Genomic DNA, 26,995 nt, shown 5'->3' with positions numbered 1-26,995 from the left:
TCTAATGGTGTAATAGTTGGATATTTTAGTATTCCATTCTGTCATTGGCCTGGATCCTGCTTACGAATGTGGCGGTTGTTACAAGGAAAACTTGGGACTGTAATGTCCCCCTAAACTGGGAAGGCATCAAGAGACCAAAGAATAATTTGGGCAAGTCCAGCTTGACGAATAGATGAGTTTACTAGGACTTACATTACATACTGGACATTCCTGAGCAGCTCTCGAGTCACCCTGCCTCCCATCTCTAAGCAGCCTTTCAGCTAATGTTCTGTTTGCCTACTCTATGTGCGCGATGACAGTGTTACCTGATACGTTCCCAGGTATGCCCTGGGATGTTTGGGTTCTCAGGGACACCTGCTCCTCAGCTAGGCACCATGGCCTTGGCTCCCTGCCCAGCCTTCAGGACCAAGCAACACACATACGCTCTTAAGTAACCTGGTGGGGGACACATCACACTACAGTTGTCAACATTGCTAGTTTTGGTCAGGCTTCCCCCTAGAAATGTTGCATTCTGTGAGACAGCGGGAGGTAAGTACTACCAATTACCGAATCCAGAGGTCCAGATTAGCTACTAATTTGGGTTAGAACAATAATAATCAACTACCATTTACAGTGTATCTCTATGCTATTACATAAAGATATACTGGTTCCTGCCCTTAGGCAGCTTAGAAGAGGAGATAGCATTTACAAAATAACTTTACTGAAGTGACTTAGTGATTGTTCAGGAGATGGGAAGAACATTCAAGGAATATATTTAACAGACTTGTAGTGTTTTCTTTGGGTAAGAAATTTGCCATTTTAAGTCTAAAAGAGAAATAAGAGTGTCCTCTTGCTTGACATTAAATTTAGTTTGCTAGTAAAATAAATGAAGAAACAATACAAATGGTCTCTAGCGTGTAAGTGATGAGCATTTCTAAAGAAAAGAAGTTAGTGTTTTGGATATTGGTAGAAATAATGTTGTATATGGACTTGGGAGGCTGAGACAGCAGGATGGCTTGCGACTAGGAGTTCAAGACCAGCCTGGGCAACATAGCCCCTTTCTCTAAAAAACAGAAAAAAATTATCCAGGCATGGTGGTGCATGCTTGTAATCCTAGCGACTTGGGAAGTTGAAGTGGCAGGATCACTGGAGCCCAGAATTTGAGGCTGCTGTGAGCTCTGATTGTGCTATAACACTCCATCCTAAGAATCAAAGTGAGACTCCATCTCGAAGGGGGAAAAAAAAAAAAAGAATGTTGTATATGATAGATAAGTTCCTAGGCGGGCCTCCAAAGGCTCATTTAATCTTTCTACAGTTACTTGTACGAACTTTTGATTTTCCCTCTATTTAATAGACTATCAGGGGCTATATCTCATTCATGTAGCACCTACTCATGTGGCTTACAGATCATAGGAACTAGGTGTCTTAAATCTTAAATTCTTTTTTGAACAAACTGTACTATAAAATATATATCTATAGAGGAAAGAAGTTAATTCAGTGTTTGTTCATTTGAACTGAAGGTGAAGCTAAAACAACATCCCCCTTCTTACATTACAAAAACTGCATTCTCTTGTGTATGATGAAAAGGAAGTGCAAAATGCGTAGGGACAAAGAATCGCCTCTACCCTGCTCAAGTGGTTAAGCGTGCATCAGAAAGGAATTTGTTGGCCGGGCGCGGTGGCTCACGCCTGTAATCCCAGCACTTTCGGAGGCCGAGGTGGGTGGATCACCTGAGGTCAGGAGTTTGAGACCAGCCTGGCCAATATGGTGAAACCCCGTCTCTACTAAAAATACAAAAATTAGCCGGGCATGGTGGTGGGTGCCTGGAATCCCAGCTAATTGGAAGGTCAAGGCAGGAGAATCACTTGCACCCAGGAGGCGGAGGTTGCAGTGAGCCAAGATTGTATCATTACACTCCAGCCTAAGTGACGAGCAAAACTGTCTCAAAACAAAAAAAGAAAGAAAGAAATTGGTTGTCAGGGCAGCTGCTGTTGTCCAGCTAAAAGAGGCACTTGAAGATTCTTGAGATTCTTGAAGGAACCAGCTTACTTTTTAAAATTAAAAAATCTTATTTCTAAAACTGAAGTAAGTTGGCAAGGAAGCATTGAAGTTTTATATATTTTATAAAACAGTATCAAATTATTATACTCTAGTGAGGAAAATAGCACACAACGTTAATAATTTACTCTAATGAAGATACTGTTTGAATATGCTATACTAGCATGAGTCTAAAGAATGGTTTTTGTTCCCAATTAAATACAAGAATAGCAAAATGTGGAAACGTAAATTTAGCAATTGTTCACTGTTGTTTTCCCACCACCTGAAATAATGCTGGAAATACAGTTGGCATTCAGTAATTTTTTTACTGACTGATTGAATGAGTCATTCTGTTCCATGATTCCCATGTCTTGTTCCCCACTAAGTTCTTACCACTGCTACAAAGGATATACTCATAGGCCATACTGGTTATCCTAGAGTCGACAGGCAGTATAGCTTAACAGAAAGAGTGTTGGTGTTGTGTAGAACTGGATTCAAATTCAGATTCTGCCGCACTAACTTTTCCCCACCTATAAAATGAGGGCTACTACATACATCTCAAAGATTAAATGAGGTAATCTGAGAAAAGTATCAGGCACAGTGCCTGGAACATAGTACATATTTAACAAATGCTTACAAATATTAGCAAGTGTAAAAATATAGTGATGATCCTAATGATGATGGAAAAGACATAGGTGGGTGAGTGACCACCAAGTAAAAGATAACTGAGACAATTAAGTTATTTTACTGGTGTGATTGCTCTGTAAATGTGGCTAGTTAAGACTAACAACTGGTTGTTTCCCAGTATCAGATGATCTAGGCCAAAATACTTAATATCTAGCAGTCAGTGTGTGGCTAGACACATTTCTGCACATAAAGGCTCATAGAAATAGATTCAGAAAAAGCAAAATAGATAAAATAAGGCTTACCCAGGTAGAAAAGTAATTGAGTTATTTGTTGATTTGCTTTAGTGGGCTTGGCAAAAGTGGGTAAAGAGGTAAGCTGGAGGATAGATCATATGCAATCTATGCCTCTAACCCGGAAATTGTGTTCCTAGGAATTTGTTCTAAGGAAATATTACAGATATGTGCAAAAGTGTAACTACAAGGATATTTGTCACTATAGTATTTAAAAGAGAAAATATATAAATGACCAAAATATTCAATAGTAAGGGATTAATTGTGATACATATATATGTAAAATATATATATATATATATATAAAAAATGGGATACTGATGCAAGCATTCAGTGAAAAAAGTAGATTACCAAACTATACGATCCTCATTTATTTTAAAAAGTGATATCACACAGAAAAAAATAAGAAAGATAAAAGGTGTTGGTAAAATAACTAAAGAGTAAAAATATAGGGGAAAAGGTAGCCAAGGGATAGATATTGATATTCATTTTCTTTTTACAACTTTATTAAGGTATAATTTGTGTGCAACAAATTGCATATATTTGAAGTATATAATTTGACTAATTTTGACAAATATATACACCCATGAAACTACCAGTTATAATTTTAAACATTTTCATGACCCTCCAAAGTTTCCTTATGTCCTTTTGCAATACACACAAACACACACACCCCACACACAGTATGTAGGCAACGATTGATCTGCCTTCTGTTACAATAGATTAGTTTGCATCTTTTAGAACTGTACATAACTGAAATCACATAGTATATACTCCTTTGCATCTGGCTTCTTTGACTCAGCATAATGATTTGAGATTCATCCATATGCTGTTACATGTACTAGTAATGCATTTTTATTACTGAGTAGTATACAATTGTATGGCTGTATCATATTTTTGTACCTATTCACCTGTTAGTGGACATTTGGGTTGTTTCCCAAATTACAACCCACATTTGGCTATTACAAAGAAAGCTGCCATTAACTTTTGTGTACAAGTCTTTGTGTGGACATGTATTATCTCTTGGGTGAATATATCCAGGGATGAAACAACTATGTTGAATAATAGATATATTTTAACTTTTTAAGAAGCTCTCAAACTGTTTTCCAAGGTGGTTGTACCATTTTATGTTCCCAGCCACAGTAACTGGTGGGAATATGGCTCATTTTCAAAAGATGATCTGAAGTTTCAAAAGTAAATAAGTTATTGAAACATGTAATTTGATAGTGGTAATTAGCCAACATGATAATACGTTACTCATAGGGTTGGTTGTGAGGATTACATGCACTAATGCATAAAATGCATTTAAGCACAGAGGAAGTACTCAGTATTCATTAGCAGTTTTATTGTTATTCTGTTAATTTAACTTCTTTGGTTGTTAACAGTAGTACATTTGTGGCTAATTTTGATAGACTAAAAATAAAGATAAACAGGCTAGACTTTAAAAATGAAAGTCACATATTCTACAAAAACATTCACATTCATAAAAATACCCTTGAACAAAATACAAATTTATTTTTTTCTTTCCAGTAGAGGGGGCAGTGATTGCCTGGCATTGTTGCGAAACAAAAGTTAAGCTTGCCATTATTGTAGTTAAAATTTTTAATATAATTTTTGCAGTTATCTCTCAGTAACTTTTTATTATATACTATTTAATTATGAATGTCAGGGTCTGAAAAATACATGATCAATTCAGGATTGGTTGTAACTTTTAAAAAAAGATACTTACATTGACTTGTTCTTATCTAAAATGTCTTTATTATGTAGACACATCACCTTCACTTTGGGATGTGGAGTTTGCTAAGCAGTTAGCCACAGTAAATGAACAACCCCTTCAGAATGGATTTGAAGAGCTGATCCAGTGGACAAAAGAGGGGAAACTATGGGAGTTCCCAATTAACAATGAAGCAGGTAAGTGTTAATTTCAGGGGGTTATAAAATGTATTGATTGAGATTATTTCTGCCAGATATTTACTTTTAGAGTATAGATACTTACATGAATTTCAAAACTTTTTGTGGATATCTTCATGGTGTCCTAAAATAAATCTGACGAGGTTTTTTAAAAAAGATGTTAGAATTTCACTTATTTTTAGATATTCGATAAGGAAAAATGAAGAAGTAAAACTATATGGCAAAAATCCATCATGAATTTCTATGACGTAAAAGGACTGAGAACTGCAAATGATATCAGTTTTCTAATCGCTAAACAGGATATTACTTGGTGAATCTTCAATAAATTAAATAAGGTGTATAAGATTATACTTAAATTTTGGAGAACATCACAACTCTTAAAAGTCTCACACTGGTGTCCTTTAGTCATAAAACCATTGCATTAATGAGGTGCAAGGAACTTGTATGAGCCACTGAAAGCAAAAACGGTACGCTTTGGAAATCTTTGTCTGCATAATATAGGTGCTTTGAACTGGTAACAGAATATCATCTACTTTACTGGGTATTTTTTGAAGATGTTACCTCTTCCTAAATCAAAAGAAAAACAGTATTACTATGCTATTTATTTTTTATGATACCCATGTTGTCATCAGCTAAACATTTTAATTGAATTTATAGATGTATTTTGAATTAGAAAAGATTTATGGCTGGGCGCGGCTCACGCCTGTTATCCCAGCACTTTGGGAGGCTGAGGCGGGCGGATCGCCTGAGTTCAGGAGTGCGAGACCAACCTGACCAACATAGTGAAATGCTGTCTCTACTAAAAATACAAAATTAGCCAGGCATAATGGTGCATGCCTGTAATCCCAGCTCCTTAGGAGGTTGAGGCAGGAGAATCACTTGAACCCGGAAGGCAGAGGTTGCAGTGAGCCGAGATCACGCTATTGCACTCCAGCCTGGGCAACAAGAGTGAAACTCCATTTCAAAAAACAAACAAAAAAAAGAAAAGATTCATTTACTTTTAGGGTAAGATTAGCTAGAAGTTAGAAAAGCCTAAATAAGTCTTAGGAAAATGTAGTCTGTATTTTAACCTTCATAATGTTATGGTATCATTGTAATATCTTAATTTTTGATAATCTTTTATTTGTTGGATTAATAGGTGGAATGGAAGCTTAAGTATCAGAAATATTTAGTCTTATAGGTAAATAATATAATTAACATAAAGCGTTACTTTTTATAGGAAAACTTCAGAGACTTAGAGATTCTTTTAGCAAATTCTTAATATTTTGTATATTCGTATTGTTTTTGTTTTTGTTTTTTGAGACAGAGTCTCGCTCTGTCACCCAGGCTGGAGTGCAGTGGCGCTATCTTGGCTCACTGCAACCTCCACCTCCTGGGTTCAAGCAATTCTCATGCCTCAGCCTCCCGAGCTAATTTTTGTATTTTTAGTAGAGACGGGGTTTTGCGGTGTTGGCCAGGCTGGTCTCAAACTCCAGACCTCAGGTGATCGCCTACCTTGGCCTCCCAAAGTGCTGGGATTACAGGCGTGAGCCACCGCACCCAGCCTGTATATTCATATTGTACCTGCAATAATATAGCATACTGCGTTTCATGTATTACATAAACTGTATATTGCTTAAAGTATGATTTCTGTGTTCTGGAAGGTATCAGGGTAACGTAAAAAGACCAACGCCTTTTTAGTTGTGCAAACCTGAGTAACACTGTCCATTTTAGCCATTTGCCTTTGAGGAAATTATTTAAGCTCCTGGGTCTCAGTATCCTCTCTGTAAAATAATATCTGATATTAAGGAAAGATTTGGTTTACTCTTAAAACATGTTTGGATTTCATTATTTGAAGAAACTTGGGTGTTCCAAGTCCTCATGGTTAAAAACCTGATTTAAAAACCCAGTATTAGGCCGGGCACAGTGACTCATGCCTGTAATCTTAGCTACTTGGGAGGCTGAGGCAGGAGAATCACTTGAACCCAGGAGGTAGAGGTTGCAGTGAGCCAAGATCGTGCCATAGCACTCCAGTCTGGGTGACAGAGCGAAACTCTGTCTCAAAAAAAAAGAAAGAAAGAAAGAAAAAAAAACAATATTGAGGTATAATAATGTGACTTTATTCAGGAGAGTCAGTGAAGCATAGTGGTTTCAGAAGTTGCAGATCCTGAGTAAGTTACAGACTTGATCTCTCCAAGCCTTACTTCCTTCATCTCTAAAATACTGGGAATAATAATAGGACTCATTATACAAGATTGGTGTGAGAATTAAGTGAGGTTAAACAAGTAAAGCATCATCACCATCATCATCCCTGTTTCTACAGGAACAACATTGTGAAGGGGTTTGCTTCTGTAACTGTTTTCCATTGTATACTATAACATTTTATTTTTCAAAATTTTACTTTATACTGGAACATTTTAAATCTTAAAATATTAGCAAGGATAGTATGTATTATCTGGGAACCACCAAATAGGGTGTTAGGAAAGCACAAACTCATGATATGTTGTTATCAACAGTGAAACACTTAAGTGCATCAAAATCTTGTGTGATCAAACTCCAACGGAATTTATCTTAAATTTGACCTGGTTTCTGAGAAAATTTAATTTCTAAAAAAGGAGAGAAACATGTTTTTTTGGTCAGGTTGGGGAGATAAATGTGACAGCTATCCACATGACACTGCATATTATTGATATTTCAGAGTTGGAAAAGGAGATGATCAGTAACTCATTTTCAGCTCCTTAAGGCAATTGTTACCTGAAGTAAAAACAGGAAAGGACTACGGAAACTCTTACTTTGATCGCTACCCTGGGTACACACTTAGAAACTTGTACTTTGAGAAACTGGCATTGTAACCTGAAGCCTCAACAATTCAATAACTTTCTTTTGTATTTCGTATACTTAAATGTTGAAATGAATGAAATACCTTTCTTTCCCTACTAATAATTAGCTTTATGAAGATTTATTTGGATTCTTTTGGGGAAAGATGTTTTGTTTTGTTTTTAGTAGTATTGGAACATAATATTGAAAATGACAAAGTGACATATCATGTGTTTACAATTTAGTTTGCAGTATGGTGTTTTTCCGTTATATAAAAAATTAAGGTTTGTTGTTTTGCCACTTAATGCATATAAATTATTTTTCCAATTGAGAATAGCTTTTTTTCTGTTTCTGTTTCTGTTTCAAGAACTTGTTAGTCCCTTCCCTTGTGCTTTGCCTGCATGGAGATTTACAAGCGCTATTAGGTGGAATTGTTCTCACTTAGACTTGGCACTGGTTTTATACGTTGGATTGTTAATGATACGTTTTTATTTTAGCCTCTACTTTGATTTTAATTAAATTTAATCACATTTATGCCTACCCAGTAACAGAGTGTTTCTAAGGCTGGTTTTTATGGGGGTGGGGGATTTGTTGTGGGGGAGGGTTGGCTTCTTTAATACAACATAAAAGCATGATCCGTAAAAGAAGAAAGTGGTAAGTTGAACTATATTAAAAATAAGACGTTTGCACTGTGAAAGACACTGTTAAAATATAAAAAGACAAGCCACAGTGTAGGAGAAAATATTTGCAAAACACATATCTGTGATAAAAGACAGGTATACAAAATACATATTAAAAATTCTTGGCTGGGCGTGGTGGCTCACACCTGTAATCCCAGAACTTTGGGAGGCTGAGGCAGGTGTATCATCTGAGGTCACGAGTTGAAGACCAGCCTGGCCAACATGGTGAAACCCCATCTCTACTAAAAATACAAAATTAGCTGGGCGTGGTGGCACATGCCTGTAATCCCAGCTACTTGGGAGGCTGAGGCAGGAGAATCGCTTGAAGCCGGGAGGCGGAGGTTGTGGTGAGCCAAGATTACACCATTGTACTCCAGCCTGGGCAACAAGAGTGAAACTCCATCTCAAAATAAATAAGATAAAGTAAAATAAAATAAAATAAAATGCAAAATATGGCTGGGCGCAGTGGCTCATGCCTATAATCCCAGCACTTCAGGAGGCCAAGGTGGGTGGATCAGTTGAGGTTAGGAGTTTGAGATCAGACTGGTCAACATGGTGAAACCCCAACTCCTCTAAAAATACAAAAACTAGCCAGGCTTGGTGGTGCACGCCTGTAATTCCAGCTACTCAGGAGGCTGAGGCATGAGAATCTCTTGAACTCAGAACAGGGAGGTTGCAGTGAGCTGAGATCTCGCCACTGCACTCCAGTCTAGGTGACAGAGCAAGACTCCATCTCAAAAACAAATAAATAAAAATAAAATGAGCTGGGTGCAGTGGCTCAGGCCTGTAATCCCAGTACTTTGGGAGGCCGAGGTGGGCGGATCACCTCAGGTAAGGAGTTTGAGACCAGTCTGGCCAACATGGCCAAACCCCGCCTCTACTAAAAATGCAAAAATTAGCCAGGCGTGATGGTGGGGCCTGTAATCCCAGCTATTCAGGAGGCTGAGGCACATGAATTGCTTGAACCTGGAGTGTATAATGTCTTTGCTATTGTGAATAGTGCTGCAGTGAACATACATTACTTGAACCTGGGAGGCAGAGATTGCGCCACTGCACTCCAGCCTGGGCTACAGAGCGCAACTCTATCTCAAAAATAAATAAATAAATAATAAAAAGAAAATGGCAAAATATCTGTTCAGATACCTTACCAAAGAACATATAAGGATGGCATATGAAAACATCATATGTTGTTAGGGAATTGGAAATTATTTTTTTCAAATAGCTAAATGTTTACTTTTTAATTTATGTCTCCTTTTTAAAACTCTCATTTATTTGTGTCTCTAATTTGTGTTTTCTTCCTATTTTTTTATTTCCAACTTTAATTTTAGGTTCAGGGGTACATGTGCAAGTTTGTTACATGGGTAAATGGAGTGTCAGGGGGTTTGGTGTACAGATAATTTTGTCACCCAGGTAATCAGCGTAATACCTGATAGGTGGTTTCCCAATCTTCATTCTCCTCCCACCCTCCACCCTCAAATAGGCCCCAGCGTCTGTCATTTCCTTCTTTGGGTCTATATGTACTCAAGTGTTTAGCTTCCACTTATAAGTGAGGACATGCAGTATTTGGTTTTCTGTTTCTGCATTAATTCACTTAGGATAATGGCCCCCAGCTCCATCCATGTTGCAGCAAAGGCCATGACCTCATGATTTTTATAGCTGCATAGTATCCCATGGTGTGTATATACCCCATTTTCTTTATCCAGTCCACCATTCATGTGCATCTAGGTTGATTCCATGTCTTTGCTATTGTGAATAGTGCTGCAATGAACATACATATGCATGTATTTTTATGATAGAATAATGTATATTCCTTTGGGCATATACCCAGTAATTGGATTGCTAAGTCGAATGGTAGTTCTGTTTTAAGTTATTTGAGAAATCTCCAGACTGCTTTCCACAGTGGCTGAACTAATTTACATTTCCACCAACAGTTTATAAGCATTCCCTTTCCTCTGCAACCTTAGGAGCATCTGTTGTTTTCAGCATTTTAATAGTAGCTATTCAGACTGGTGTGAGATGGTATCTCATTGTGATTTTGATTTGGATTGCCCGGATGGTCCATGATAATGAGCATTTTTCGTATGTTTGCTGGCCATGTGTATGTCTTCTTTTGAGAAGTGTCTGTTCATGTCCTTTGCCCATCTTTTAATAGGGTTGATTGTTTTTTGCTTCTTCAGTTGTTGAGTTCCTTATAGATTCTGGATATTAGATCTTTGTTGGATACATGGTTTGCAGATATTTTCTGTCATTTTGTAGGTTTTCTGTTTATTGAAATTTTTTTTGCTGTGCAGAAGCTCTTTAATTAGGTCCCACTTCTCAATTTTTGTTTGTGTTACAGTTGCTTTTTTTTTTTTTTTTTTTTTTGAGACAGAGTTTTTGCTCTTGTTGCCCAGGCTGGAGTGCATTGGCGTGATCTCAGCTCACTGCAACCTCTACTTCTTGGGTTCAAGTGATTCTCCTGCCTCAGCCTTCCAGTTAGTTGGAATTACAGGCGCCTGCCACCACGCCCAGCTAATTCTTTTTGTATTTTTAGAAGAGGCAGGGTTTCACCATGTTGGCCAGGCTGGTCTTGAACTCCTAACCTCAGGTGATCTGCCCGCCTCAGCTTCTCAAAGTGCTGTGATTACAGGGGTGAGTCAGTGTGCCTTGCCTACAGTTGCTTTTTGACTTTGTCATGAAGTCCTTGCCTGGGCTGTTGTCTAGAATGGTATTTCCTAGATCTTCTTGTAGGGTTTTTATAGTTTTAGATTTCACATTTAAGCCTTTAATCCATCTTGAGTTGATTTTTGTATATGGTCAAAGGTGGGGGTCCAGTTTCAGTCTTCTGCATGTGGCTAGTCTAAGGCTAATTTTTGATATGCTTTCCTAGAGTAATTCTCAATTTAGAGGCTTCAGTGGGCAAAGAAGGTCAGGATGAATGTTAATCACACTTTTGTTTCTATTCTTTAGTTGGTTTAAACTTTTTCACTTCTTATGTGTCCTCTAGGGTATCTGAAATATGTGCTGTAATATGATCCAACAAGAACAGTGAGAAAAGTTCAAATTACCATAAAACCCTAAAGAAGGGCTCTGTTATTTGGGCAAGTATAGTGTGGAGAAAATTAGAAGCGTAAAGATTATTAGGTACGTGCTAACTGACAGGTAGCAGGATCTGTTTGTTGTTTTTGATGAGATTATGGCCTGTGAACAGGAGCCTTAAAGTACTGACAGGAAAATAAATAATAGTTTTGATAATACATAGAAGTGGAAACAACAATTCAAAGTGAAAATGACTGAGTTTGGTTCAGTGCTCTACTATGGCCTTCTCAAAAATAATTGGTCATTGCTTTTAACTGGATTTCACCGTTTATTTGTTGTACCATATTTTAAAAACGTAGTCAATATTTAAAGCAGAATTAGACACAATTAACCTGTCACCTTATTTGATTGTGCATCATATAGGATTTCCTTCTTATGTTTAATGTTTCACTGTCTCTTATGTTTTCTTTACTGTATTGTGCTTCTTTGGTTTATTAAAAATATTTTAAATTACATAAATAATAATGAAAGTTTATTTGCAAAAAAGTCAAATCGTGTGAAAGAATACTGTACTTTACCCCTCAGTTCTCTTCTTTTTTTCCTGAAATAACCATTGTCAATAGTTTGATATATGTGCTCGCACTCAACATTAAATGGCAGTTATAGATTTATCTGCTGTTTTATTTGACTTGTATGGGAGCATACCATACATATATTGACCTGCAGTGTGTGTGTGTGTGTGTGTGTGTGTGTGTGTATATTTTGTTACTTAGCAATATGTCTTGAAAGCATTTCCTTGTCAGTACATAGAAATAGACCTTATTCATTTTATAGTTCTATATGTCCCATTGTTATGAACGCAGACTATAATTTCTTTTACCATTTTCCTTTTGAATGATGGAGCTATATAGTAGATCCTTTTACACATGTTCTTGTGTACATGTTTGAGTACAGTTCAGAATAGGTATATTTTCAATGGCAAAAATACTTACAAAGTCTCTTCTGAAATGATAGCCAGTCAACCAACTATGTAAAAATTCTGTTTCTCCACAGCCTAACTAATACTGGATATTGTTAACCTTTCAAACGTTCTGGGTAAAAAATGATATCAGTGGTGTTTTTATTTGCATTTCCCTGATTGATAACCAGATTATAAATCTTTTCGTATGTTTATTGGCTATTTGTACTTCCTCTGTGATTTACGTTTTTACATCCTTTGACTGTTTCTGTTGGGCTCTTTGTTAATAGTGTTTGTAGGAACTCAATGTATTATGGACTTTCATTCTTAAACTCTTACATGTGTTGGAAATATGTTTCCCAGTTTGTCTCTGCCTTCTTTTAAAATAATTTGACTTTAAAAATCATAGTAAGCATTTAGTTTAATATAAGTTTAATATAAAAGGTAATAATATAAAGCACAAGGCTTATAAAGCAGTTCTTTTTATCACCTATTAGGCCTGTTCTCAGAGCCAACAGTTCTTAATCTTTTAGCTGTGTTTTATTTTTTATATTTCTAAATTATATGCTTACCTCTATTTTAGATGTCATCTAGTATATATATCTTCTCCTCATCTTTCCAATGTAGATATATTACAATTTTTTGTAAGACCTGAATTCATTGTTTACACTAATATGACTATGGACAATTGTGTGGGGTGTTGTTTTGTTATTTGGGGTTTTTTGAGACAGGGTCTCACTCCGTCACCCAGGCTGGAGTGCAGTGGCAGGATCATGGCTCATTGCAACCTCGAATTCCTGGGCTCAAGTGATCCTCCCATCTCAGCCTTTCTAGTAAGGAGAGGACCACAGGCACACCACCATGCCTGGCTAATTTTTTTTTCTAAAGACGAGGTCTCACTATGTTGCCCAGACTGGCCTCAAACTCCTGGGCTGAAGTGATTCTCCTGCCTTGGCCTCCCAAAGTGCTGGGATTACAGGTGTGAGCCACTGTTCCCAGCCTGGAAAATTGTTTAATGGTAAGACAAAAAATTACTATATTTTCTTTCCTGTTCCCCTGTTCCCACCCAAAGTTAACAATTGCTTTATTTTTCTTCCTATTTGCTTTGATTTTCCTTGAGTCTCTAGCTAAGTTTTTCTACATTTCATACAGCCTCTCAAATTCACATGCACAAAAATATTGGATTTCCTGTTAATTTTGTTTTTTGTCCATGGGTACCTGGAGCTGTCTGTCTGTAGTTGTCTTCTATACCTAGGTCTCTGACACAACTGTCTTCCTATCATTTTGCCCTCCTCCTGGGACTTCTGTCTCTTCTATGGTGGATACCCTTTGTTTTTGGACCACATATTTTCTTCTCTATCTCATTTTGTTGAAGCACGTGCTTTGAGACCCTTGATATATAAAATATCTTTCCTCTGTCTTGGTACTTTTTTAATGGTTTACTTGAGGATAAAAATCAAGATTGGAAATAGTTTTATTTCACAATAAGCCTTTGCTCTATTGTCTTTCTTGCTCTGTCACCCAGGCTGTAGTGCAGTGGCGTGATCTTAGCTCACTGCAACCTCCACCTCTCAGGTTCAAGCTATTCTCCTGCCTCAGCCTCCCGAATAGCTGGGATTACAGACATGAGCCACTGCACCTGGCCTTTTTTTTTTTTTTTTTTTTTTTTGAGTCAGAGTCTCACCCTGGTTGTCCAGGCTAGAGTGCAGTGGCGCATTCTTGGCTCACTGAAGCCTTGACCTCCCAGGCTCAGGTTATTTCCCACCTTGGCCTCCCGTACAGGTGCCCACCATCATGCCTGGCTAATTTTTTATATTTTTATTAGGGATGGGGTTTTACTATGTTACCCAGGCTGGTCTTGAACTCCTATACTTAATAAGCAATCCACTTGCCTCATCCTCCCAGAGTGCTGGGCTTACAGCCATGGTCCACGTGCCCAGCCACTCTACTGTCTTATGTTGTTGAGAATACTTTTGCTATTTTTTCCATTCTTATCCTAGATTCATTGTATGTGATCTCTTTTATTTATTTATTTTTTGTTAACTTTTAGCATCTTCTCTTCATAATATTCATAAGTTTCAGGAGGACAAGTTATCCTTGGAAAGGGATTTTGTTTACAATCATTGTTCTAGACATTATTAGATAATTTTAATCCAGTAACTTCATTTTTCAATTCTGGGTAAATTTTCTTGTATTATTTGATAATTTCAGCCTCCCAATATTTTTCTTTTTCTCCTTTTGTTCTATGCTCTGGGGACATTCCTTAACTATTATCTTACAATCTCTCCATTGGATTTTTGTTTCTGATGCCATATTTTTAACTTCCAAATGCTTCATTGGGCTGGGCGCAGTGGCTCACACCTGTGATCCCGGCACTTTGGGATGCCAAGGCAGGTGGATCACCTGAGGTCAGGAGTTTGAGACCAGCCTGGCCAACATGGTGAAACCCCATCTCTACTAAAAATACAAAAATTAGCTGGGCATGGTGGCGAGTACCTGTAATCCCAGCTACTCAGGAGGCTGAGGCAAGAGAATCGCTTTAACCCAGGAGGCAGAGGTTGCAGTGAGCTAAGATTGCGCCATTGCACTCCAGCCTGGGCAACAAGAGTGAAACTCCCTCTCAAAAAAAAAAAAAAAAAAAAAAAAAAAATGCATTGTTGTTGTTGTTCTTTTTAGTGTTTGATTTTTTTTCCCCCGAAGTGTTGAGATTACAGGCGTGAGCCACTGTGCCTGGCCCGATTTCATTCTCTTGAAGGCTCTGGGCTGTAAATGTCACACATCACTTCTGTTTAGGTTCTGCTGGTAATAATTTAAACATATGCCCATGCCTAACCCAGAAGGGGCTGGGAAATGTAATGTTGCTGAACAGCCATGTACAGGTTTTTTTTTTTTCTTTTAAGAGGTGTAGTGTCACTCTGTCGCTCAGGCTGGAGTGCAGCAGTGTGATCACAGCTTATTGCAGCCTCAAACTCCTGGGCTCAAGTGATTGACCCGTCTGCCCCCAGCGTTCCAGGTGCTAGGACTACAGGTGCATGCCACCACACCTGGCTAATTTTTAAATGTTCTGTAGAGATGAGGTCTCACTTTGTTGCTGAGGCTGGTCTTAAACTCCTGGCTTCAAGCTATCCTCCTGCCTCGGCCTCCCAAAGTGCTGAGATTATAGACATGAGCCACCATCCCCTACCCATGCACATGTTTAGTTCTTTTACCAAGATAAAAAGCCAGAATGGATTTGAGAGATAGGTATCAGTTCCTGCCAAGGTGTCTGTCACTTATGCTAGACACTTTCTTAAAATGTCTGCTGTTCTTTGAATGTTTGTTTATACTTGAGAGGAAGGCCATGAAAAGCTGTTTGTTAAATGCGCGTGAATGGATGGGACTAGTTAACTGGTGGCTTCATTTGAGAGGAATTGGGAAGGAACCTCTTCATTTAAGGACTTCTGTAACTCCATATTTATAATTCTTCTCACTGAGTTTCTCCAATGAGAAATCTTCCAACCGCTTGACTTGAGGCTATAGGCCTTGGCTGTAAGATAATTTAGAATGTTTAGAATGTCTTTAGCTAATAGAGATTTAATTTGTACGTAGCTCTGTAGCCTTTTACTATTTATCTAGAACTTATTTTTGTGTATAGTATACCCTCTTTATTGCTCTCTTTTTTTCCTTTGGGTGGGGGAAAAGGATTAGGGGTGAGGGGGGGATGTCTCACCATTCAGCATACAGACTTTCACTTAATTCTCCTCTTATCAATCCAACAACTTATTTTCTCTTTCCATTTTAATTTCTCCAAAAAGTAAACTGCTCATCTTCTTCAGGAATGGAGGAGGATACACATCTAGAGGTGCATGTGGGAGATGGGACACGGGAGATCTAACTGTTCCCTAAACCCATTTTCAATGAATCCTCCTGTTTTTTGTTCCTTATCCCTACTCATAACTTCAGTGGTACCTGATTCCTCTATTCTTGAAGTCTTTTTGCTTCTTGTCTTCCTCTTTTACAGATAGTTTTGGTATCTTCTCCTCTGCTAAGTCAGTTACTACTCGTGTGCACTTTTCATCTTCTACAGTTTTACTGTCGTCTCTTGTCTGTTACTGTTTCTTTTTCTTTTCATCTTTGTGCTTTTGTACTTTTTATTCTTTTTATGGCCATTTGGTAGGTGTCACAAGGAGCAGAGATTTAAGCATGGGTTCACTTTGCCATAGTTTAAGTCCTTGCTGCTTATCTTTTGTGTATGTGTGTGTGTGTGTTTTGTTTTTTTGTTTCTGATACAGAGTCTCACTCTGTCGCCCAGGGTGGAGCACAGAGGCGCAATTACAGCTCATCACAGCCTTGACCTCTGGGCTTAGGTGATCCTCCCACCTCAGCCTCTTAAGTATGATAGCTGAGGTGGGGCACAGTGGCTCACGCCTGTAATCCCAGCACTTTGGGAGGCCGAGTGGGGCGGATCACGAGGTCAGGAGTTTGAGATCAGCGTGGCCAACATGGTAAAACCCCGTCTCTACTAAAAATACAAAAAGTAGCCAGGCGTGGTGGCGGGTGCCTATAGTCCCAGCTACTCGGGAGGCTGAGGCAGGAGAATCGCTTGAAATCGGAAGGCGGAGGTTGCAGTGAGCAGAGATCGTGCCATTGCACTCCAGCCTGGGCGAAGAAGTGAAACTCTGTCTCAGAAAAAAAAAAAAAAAGTATGATAGCTGGGGTGACAGGCATATGCCAGCATGCCTGGTTAATTTTTTTGTATTTTTGGTAGAGGTGGAGTTTCGTCAGGTTGCCCAGGCTAGTCTGAAACTCCTGGGCTCAAGCAGTCTACCTGCCTTGGTCTCCCAAAGTGCTGGAATTACAGGCATGAGCCACCGTGGCTGACCTTGCTGCTCATCTTTTAGTAAGATAATTTAGAATGTTTAGAATGTCTTTAGCGAATAGAGATTTAATTTGTACATAGCTCTGTAGCCTTTTTCTATTTATCTAGAACTTATTTTTGTATATAGTATACCCTCTTTATTGCTCTCTTTTTTTTTCCTTTGCATTATATGTGCCAGTACCACTTGGCTGTCATTCATTCATTGATTCATTCAGGAAGGATCTATTCATTCTGCCCTCCTGGAGCATTCTAAGTTAAAAAGACTGTTGATCTACTTTATCTGATATTCATACAGCCAGTCATACTTTGAAAAAAATTAATGTTACCAAGATAACATTAACCATCCTTTTTACTTTCAATCTACCTGTGTAGTGTTTAAGGTGAATTTCTTATGAACAGCATATAGTTGGTTTATGTTTTTATATCCACTGTGCCAGTCTCTGTCTTTTAATTTGTATACTTAGATTATTTACATTTAAAGTATTATTTTCTGTTCATTTTCTCTATTTCTCTTTCCTCTGTCTTTTCTTTTTTCTTTTTCTTTCTTTCTTTTTTTTTTTTTTTTTGGACAGAGTCTCACTTTATTGCCCAGGCTGGAGTGCAGTGGCGCAATCTCAGCTCACTGCAACCTCCGCCTCCCGGGTTCAAGCAGTTCTCCTGCCTCAGCCTCCCGAGTAGCTGGGACTACAGGCGCACGCCACCATGCCCAGCTAATTTTTGTATTTTTAGTAGAGATGGGGTTTCACCATGTTGGCCAGGCTGGTCTCCAACTCCTGACCTTGTGACCTGCCCCCAGCCCCCCACCCCCACCCCTAGCCTCCCACAGTGTTGGGATTATAGGCATGAGCCACCACACCCGGCCTCCTCTGTCTTTTCTTGGCTTTTTTTTTTTTTGAGACAGGGTCTCACTCTGTTGCCCAGGCTAGAGTGCAGTGGTATGATCATAGCTCACTACAGCCTCAACCTCCCAGGCTCAGGTGATCCTCACACCTCAGCCTTTCAAGTAGCTGGGACTACAGGCATGTGCCACCACACCTGGCTAATTTTTTGCATTTTTTTAGAGACAAGGTTTTACCATGTTTCCCAGTCTGGTCTTGAACTCCTGGGCTCAAGCAATCCCCCTGCCTCAGCCTCCCAAAGTGCCGGGATTATAGGTGTGAGCCACGGTGCCTGGCCTCTTAGCTTCTTGTGAGTTGCCTGAACATTTTTCACAATTCCATCTTGTTTTATTTATGTATTTTAAAATATAATTTTTATAGTGTTCTTGATGGTTGCCATTATTTATGAAAATATTCCTTAGTGGCCGGACGCAGTGGCTCACACCTGTAATCCCAGCACTTTGGAAGGCCGAGGCAGGTGGATCACCTGAGGTCAGGAGTTCAAGCCAGCCTGACATGGCGAAACCCCATCTCTACTAAAAATACAAAAATCAGCTGGGTGTGATGGCGGGCGCCTGTAATCACAGCTACTGGGGAGGCTGAGGCAGGAGAATCACTTGAACCTGGGAGGTGGAGGTTGCAGGGAGCTGAGATTGTGCCATTGCACTCCAGCCTGGGCGACAAGAGTGAAACTCCATCTCAAAAGAAAAAAATAATCATTAGCAATAATTGCTATCCTTTTTATTTATTTATTTATTTATTTATTTATTTATTTATTTATTTATTGAGACAGAGTGTCACTCTGTTGTTCAGGCTGGAGTGTAGTGGCTCGATCTTGGCTCCCTACAACCTTTGCCTCTCGCATTCAAACAATTCTTATACCTCAGCCTCCCAAGTAGCTGGGATTACAGGTACATGCCATCATGCCTGGCTAATTTTTTTGGTATTTTTAGTGGAGACAGGGTTTCACCATGTTGGCCAGGCTTGTCTTGAACTCCAGACCTTGAGTGAGCTGCCTGCCTCAGCCTCCCAAAGTGCTGGGATTATAGGCGTGAGCCACCACGCCTGGTCTTGCCACCACATTTTTAACATTTACAGCATGCTAGGCATTGTAAATGAACTTTATATATAGTTTGTGTCTGTTTGATCTTTACAAAAATGCCAGCAAGGTGCTATTTTAGTCCTCATTATTATGCCTGAGGAATCTGCTGCTCAGAGAAGTTAATTAATTGGTCCAAAGTCACTGTTGTTAAATTGGTGGGCAAAGTTAGGTCTAACTCTGGGCCAGGCACGGTGGCTCACGCCTGTAATCCCAACACTTTGGGAGGCTGAGGCAGACAGATAACTTGAGGTCAGGAGTTCGAGACCAGCCTGGCCAACATGGCGAAAACCTGTCTCTACTAAAAATAAAGAAATTAGCTGGGCATGGTGGTACATGCCTGTAGTCCCAGCTACTCGGGAGGCTGAGGCAGCAGAATCACATGAAACCCGGAAGGCAGAGGTTGCAGTGAGCTGAGATTGTGCCATTCCACTTCAACCTGAGCAACAGAGCAAGACTCCATCTCAAAAAAAAAAAAAAAAAAAAATACAACCTAGGTCTAACTCCAAAGTTCATGCCTTAAAATGTAATGTTATATTACCTCATTAATATTATTTTTATGATGTATGTTTTGTATTTAAAAATATAATGTAATGTATTTTGTCTCATTTCTTAGGTTTTGATGATGATGGTTCAGAATTTCATGAACATATATTTCTGGAGAAACACCTGGAGAGCTTTCCAAAACAAGGACCAATTCGCCACTTCATGGAGCTGGTGACTTGTGGCCTTTCCAAAAACCCATATCTTAGTGTTAAACAGAAGGTTGAGCACATAGAGTGGTTTAGAAATTATTTTAATGAAAAAAAGGATATTCTAAAAGAAAGTAACATACAGTTCAATTAAGACCATGGAAATTTTTATTTCAAACAATTAGAGATGGATATTACAACTAAATAAAATAATTTTACTAGAGTTTGTATATGTTGTGTTGATTATTACATTTGATTTGGCTGGTATAAATGTTACATTGTTTTAAAAAATATGATGGTAACTGAAACATATTCTTGCATGGAGAAAAATTATCAGTATTCGTAGGTTCAAAAGAATATCTGGGAATTAGTAATACATTTAAGACAACAACTCCTAACCTTTTTCTTTTCACTCAGTGACCATACTACTTTGAAATACAATACAATTACTGGATGATATCACAGTACTATGTTATAAGAGTTGAGATGATTTATAGACAGATATATGTGTACATACGTTTATTTGTTTACATTTATACATACTTATATTTTACACTAAATTAACTACCCTCACCTAAGTCTGGGTCACTATAGAGAAATTAATCTTGTAGAAATAAAGGGCTTATTCTAATCCATTCTAGTACTTTAGGTCTTCATGCCAAAGTTAGAATTATTTCTTTTCCATTATGCTGCTGAGCAGCGTGACTCAACTTTCATACAATTCAAAGGATTGAGGGCTGGGCGCAGTGGTTCATGTGTATAATCCCAGCACTTTGAGAGGCCGAGGCAGGAAGATCACTTAAACCCACGAGTTTGAGACCAGGCTGGGCAACATAGGGAGACCCTGTCTCTACAAAAAATTAAAAAATTAGCCAGGTGTGGTAGCATGCACCTGTAGTCACAGCTGTTCAGGGGCCTGAGGTGGGAGCATCCCCTGATCCTAGGAGGTTAAGGCTTCAGTGAGCTCTGATTACACCGCTACAGTCTAGCCTGAATGATAGAGCCAGACTCTGTCTCAAGAAAATTTTATTTTCATTTTTATTTTTACTTATTTATTCTTTTTTAGCAGAGCCTTGCTCTGTCACCCAGGCTGGAGTGTAGCGGCGTGATCTTGGCTCACTGCAACCTCCACCTCCAGGGTTCAAGCAATTCTCCTGCCTCAGCCCCCCAAGTAGCTGGTATTACAGGTATCCACCACCACGCCCAGCTAATTTTTTTGTATTGTCAGTAGAGACGGGGTTTCACCATGTTGGCCAGGCTGGTTTTGAACTCCTGACCTCAAGTGATCTGCCTGCCTCGGCCTCCCAAAGCTCTAGGATTACAGATGTGAGCCATGGCACCTGGCCTAAACTTTTTTTAAGGTTTAAGGATTCTAAAAAAACTCAAAACAAGATTTAGTTGACAGCGGTCCCAAGCTAATAGTGTTCTAGGTCAACAGGAACCGTGTGAAGGAATCCACCATACCAACAGGCTTCAAATGACAAAACACACAAGGAAGCAGAAGCATGAATGTGTACCAGTAGAAACAAGAACAGAATCAGACTCGTAAAGCCTCTGAATATTGGGCTTATCAGAGTCAGAATATAAAATATGTGTAAGATAGAATGAATATTGAGCAGGATGCTTTAAAAGTGACCAAGCAGATTTGAAAAACATTAAAAATTTTGGCCTTCTCTTCCCAGTTCTTCCCAAAGTTGAGAAAAGCTGGGTTGAGAGGACGGAAAAAAAAAAAAGAAAAATTAAGTGGAGTTTAACAGCAGTAAAGAAGTATCCATGTGCAGCAGAGAGAAGCAAAAAGGAAAGAAATAGGAAAGGGAAGTAAAAGAGTAACATTTGTACAATCATATTGCCAATAGGAAAGAAAAGAGAAAATAGGTCAGAGGCTTACTCTAAATAATTGATTTTTTTAATTTTTTTTATTGAGACAGAGCCTTGCTCTGTTGCCCAGGCTGGAGTGCAGTGGCACGATCTCAGCTCACTGCAACCTCCGCCTCCCAGGTTCAAGCGATCCTCTTGCCCCAGCACCCGCTAGTAGCTGGGATTACAGGCACGGGCCAGCATGCCTGGCTAGTTTTTTTTTTTTTTTTTTTTTTTGAGATGGAGTATTGCTCTGTCACCCAGGCTGGAGTGCAGTGGCTCAATCTGGGCTCACTGCAAGCTCTGCCTCCTGGGTTCACGCCATTCTCCTACCTCAGCCTCCCAAGTAGCTGGGACTACAGGCGCCCACCACCACGCCCAGCTAATTTTTTTGTATTTTTAGTAGAGACAGGGTTTCACCGTGTTAGCCAGGATGGTCTCGATCTCCTGACCTCGTGATCCACCCCCCCCTCTGCCTCCCAAAGTGCTGGGATTACAGGTGTGAGCCACTGCGCCCGCCCATGCCTGGCTAATTTTTGTATTTTTAGTCGAGACGGGGTTTCGCTATGTTGGCCAGGCTGGTCTTGAACTCCTGACCTCAGGTGATCCACCCACCTCAGTCTCCCGAAGTGCTGGGATTACAGGCGTGAGCCACTGTGCCCGGCCTCTAAATAGTTAATGAGTGAGAGTTTTTTACAATTCATGAAAGATATTCACAGTTAATCAACAATCCCTTGGCCAGGTGTGGTGGCTCATGCCTGTAATCCCAGCATTTTGGGAGTCAAAGGTGGGCAGATCACTTGAGACAAGGAGTTTGAGACCAGCCTGGCCAACATGGCAAAACCCCCTGTCTACTAAAAATGTAAAATGTAGCCGGGCTTGGCGGTACATGCCTGTAGTCCCAGCTACTTGGGAGGCTGAGGCATGAGAATTGCTTGAACCCAGGAGGTGAAGGTTGCAGTGAGTCAAGATCACCCCACTGCACTCCAGCCTGGGTGACAGAGTGAGACTCTGTCTCAAAAAGAAAAAGAAAAAAACAACGATCTGTTGGTCATGTATAGAAACTGCTCCCAATAACAGCAGAATACATTTTTTTTCCAGTACACATGAGACACTGAAAATTTTTTATTTTATTTTTATTTGGGTGTTTAGTTTGTTTATATTTACCACAGTTACTGATATATTTGGAATGTCTTTCAAAATGAGGGCTAAATGCATTTGTCAAACAAAAACAGTTGGCTACCAGCAGACTTTCATTAAAAGACTCCTAAAGTTGTACCTCAGGCAGAAGAGAAGTGATTTTAAATTTAAGGCCTGAGATGCAAGAAGAAAATGGTAGATGAATAAAGCAGTGAATACGCTGCTGGCTCACTCTCTTTCAGCAGCGTCCTCTGCCTCGATATTCAGAGTATGTCTTTATAAACTCTCTGCTCTCTGATGCCCTTCAATAAGCTGTCTGCTATTAAAAAAAAAAAAGTAGTGAATATATATTTTAATTCTAAGCACTAATAAAACAGTCATACCGTATGGGATTAATTAAAATACATGACAGTAGAATATGTCCAAGTGGATTATTTATTTATTTATATTTTTAATTTATTTATTGAGACAGCTTCGCTCTTTTTGCCCAGGCCAGAGTGCAATGGCACGATCTAGGCTCATCACAACCTCCGCCTCCCAGGTTCAAGCAATTCTTCTGCCTCAGCCTCCCGAGTAGCTGGGATTACAGGCACACGCCACCACGCCTGGCTAATTTTTTATTTTTAGTAGAGATGGGATTTCACCATGTTGGCCAGGCTGGTCATGAACTCCTGACCTCCAGTAATCCACCTGCCTCGGCCTCCCAAAGTGCTGGGATTACAGGCGTGAGCCACTGCACCTGGCTGGATTTTTTTAAATGTCAAGTGATAACACTATTTACTGGAGGTATATGTAAAGCAAGAATACAGAAAGGTTGAAAGTAAAAGGGAAGCTGGTATAGCTATATTAATATCAGGAAAAAATAGTGTGAAAGACATTACAGACTTAAAAAGATTCTATTTATCAGAAAAATACAAAGTTGTACGTACCTAATAACCTGACTCAAAATATACAAGGCAAAAGCTGATAGAAATACAAATAAATCTACCATTATGATGAAATATTTTAACATAACAATTGATGAACTCAGCAGACAAACAGAAGCTTTGCTATACCTAATTATCATGACCTAATGGAAATTTGTAGATCATTACACAGTGATCTAAATAGCTGCAAATACATTTATTTCAAGCACACACATTGATAAATCAATCATAGTCATAAAGCACATCTAAACACATTTCAATGGAATGTAGAACATGTTTTCCAATTACATTGCAACTAAGTTAGAGACCAGTAACAATGCTAATCAGGAAAACTCCATATGTTGAGAAATTTTAAAACCCTTTTAACTTATTCATAGGCCAGTGAAAAAAATATTCAGGCCAGGCGCGGTGGCTCACGCCTGTAATCCCAGCACTTTGGGAGGCCGAGGCAGGCAGATCACCTGAAGTCAGGAGTTCGAGACCAGCCTGGCCAACATGGTGAAACTTTGTCTCTACTAAAAAATACAAAAATTACCCGGGCGTGGTGGCACATGCCTGTACTCCCAGCTACTTGGGAGGCTGAGGCAGGACAATCGCTTGAACCTGGGAGGTGGAAGTTGCAGTGAGCCAAGATTGCGTCACTGCACTCCAGCCTGGGCGACAGAATGAGACTCCATCTCAGAAAAAAAGAATGAAAATCAATGAAGTAAAGTTATAATCTTAAGATATAAGAAAAGGAACAAGTGGTGTTTTTTGTTTTTTGTTTTAAATCTGTTTTATTGTTGTTGTTGTTTTTTGAGACAGTCTTGCCCAGGCTGGAGTGCAGTGGCACATGGCTCACTGCCGCCTTGACCTGGGCTCAAGTGATCCTCCCACTGCAGCCTCCCATGGAGTTGGGACCGCAGGCTCACACCACCATGCATAGCTAATAATGTTTTCATTTGTAGTCTCACCATGTTGTCCAGGCTGGCCTTGAACTCCTGGGCTCAAGCTATCCTCCTGCTCAGCCCCACAAAGTGTTGAGATTACAGGTGTGAGCCGCCATGCCTGGCCTACATGAAATATGTGCTTATTTGGTTTTGATTTTTACACTTTTATGATGCCAAGATGAACACCCATTACCCCCCAAAAAGGAACATCCTACTAGCTTCACATTACAAATGGAATATTAACACAATATAAACAGAAAACTGAGATGGGGTGAATAATTGATGAACTCAGCAGACAAACAGAGGCTTTGCTATACCTAATTATCTTGACCTAATGGAAATTTGTATATCATTACACAGTGATCTAAATAGCTGCAAATACATTTATTTCAAGCACACACATTGATAAATCAATCATAAACTTAGTCATAAAGCACATCTAAACACATTTTCTTCATTTTCCAATATCTTTAAAGTCATTGTATCACTATTTTAAAATTCAATTTTGTGAACTCTTGCTTTTGCATGGAGGAAAATGGGATTGGTCAAACATTGAAATGGGATGATTGGTTCTCTGATTTCTCTGTATTCAGTCCTACACCTAATAGCTTCAAGCTCTCTCCTAGGAAGACAGGACTCTGGGTATGTCCAAATAAGTAGACATCCTTAATGAGTTTTCTCTGTTGTATGCTGTAATATCTTTTTGAGTGTTCCAGAGAACTGAGTAAAAGTAGATCTCTCCATATTAACTAAATTATGATAGCTAACATCTGTGTGGTACTTTGACTGCATATAAAGTGTTTTCACATATATCACTCATTCATTAATTTGTTAAGCATTTACTGAGCTCTGTTATGTGCTATGCCTCTAGTAGACACCAGAGTATAGTATACTGAAGTACTCCTTGACCTTGAGGTGTCATCAAAAATGTGACTTCCCAAGAAAGCCTTCTCCTCCTGCTTTGTTAAGTCACTCCACCCTTCTTATTGTCTAATACCACACTCTGTCTCCTTTACGGTATTTTCTGTGCTGATCTCCATAAGGGTGGAGGTTGTGTCAGTTTCTGTCCCTTCTTGAGGTCCTGAATGTAAGACCTAGCTATTGCTAGGCCCAAAATAGGCACTCAATAAAACCAGTTGAGTGAGTGGAAGAATGGATGAAGGCAACATACTCATAGGGAAGAGACAGGCCAAGATTCATCGCTACACAGTGTGATGGGTGCCAAGGCAGAGAGGTGGGTTGAGGGCATTATGTTAGTCTGTTTTAAGCTGCTATAACAGAATACCACAGACTGGGTAATTTATAAAGAACAGGAATTTGTTTCCTCACAGGTCTGGAAGTCAGGCAATCCAAGATGAAGGCACTAGCAAGTTCATTTATCTGGTGAGGGTCTGGTCTCTCTGCTTCCAAGATGGCGGCTTGACTGTTGCATCTTGAGGAGTGGGGGAAGAATTCTGTGTCCTCATATAACAGAAGGCAGAAGGACAAAAGGGGATGAACTCCCACTGTCAAGCCCTTTTATGGCACCTAATCCCATTCACAAGACAGGAACCCTTGTGGCCTAATCACCTTTTAAAGGTCCCACCTCTTAATACCATCAATCACATTAGCAACACCTAAGTTTTGGAGGAGACACACTCAAACAATAGCAGGTATAAAAGACAAGCATTTAATCAGACTATATGTCAGTTGATAATTTTCCTTCCCTGCAGGAGACCTGTCTGTGAGTGGCTGAGGAACTGTTTAATTCTGGGGTGTAGAATTAAGATGGCCGCCTGCCTGCAAGTAGAGATAAGCTGCATTCTCCCAAATCAGCTTTGTTCATAATAAAAGTAATATTCTGGCCTCCTTATACCATACTCTTCATTTATTTATTTTTTATTTTATTTTTTTTTTAAGATGATATTTATTTTTTAAGATGAGATTTATTTTTTAAGACGAGATTTATTTATTTTTAAGACGAGATGGAGTCTCGTCTGTGGCTCCAGGCTGGAGTGCAAAGGCGTGATCTCGGTTCATTGCGACATCTGCCTCCTGGTTTCAAGTGACTCTCCTACATCAGCCTCCCGAGTAGCTGGGATTACAGGCATGTAGGACCACGCCCAGCTAATTTCTGTATTTTTAGTAGAGGCTGGGTCTCACCATGTTGGCCAGTCTGGTCTCCAACTCCTGACCTCAGGTGATCCGCCTGCCTTGGCATCCCAAAGTGCTGGGATTACAGGCATCAGCCACTGTGCTCAGCATATTATCTATTTCTTAAACAGTTCACAACTTGGTTCAAGAAGAGGTAGGCTATCTATTGCCCCATCCTCTATTTCTT

General features: G+C 39.4%; 1 protein-coding gene across 1 annotated transcript in view; it reads left to right on the top strand.

The window, feature by feature from the left end:
- Nucleotides 1–20,046, top strand: part of MRPS31 (mitochondrial ribosomal protein S31) — a 37,243-nt gene extending 17,197 nt beyond the window's left edge. The window contains exons 6-7 of the mRNA XM_054446562.2: nucleotides 4,701–4,844; nucleotides 19,748–20,046. Coding sequence (XP_054302537.1) covers nucleotides 4,701–4,844; nucleotides 19,748–19,977 — 374 coding nt within the window. The 3' untranslated portion in view covers nucleotides 19,978–20,046. The remainder of the gene's footprint in view (nucleotides 1–4,700; nucleotides 4,845–19,747) is intronic.
- The last annotated feature ends 6,949 nt before the right edge of the window (nucleotides 20,047–26,995 follow it).

Source organism: Pongo pygmaeus, chromosome 14 (genome assembly GCF_028885625.2).
Source record: "Pongo pygmaeus isolate AG05252 chromosome 14, NHGRI_mPonPyg2-v2.0_pri, whole genome shotgun sequence".
Lineage (NCBI taxonomy): Eukaryota > Metazoa > Chordata > Mammalia > Primates > Hominidae > Pongo > Pongo pygmaeus.
The sequence above is the reverse complement of the archived record's forward strand: the minus strand, read 5'-3'. Positions and strand labels throughout refer to the sequence as shown.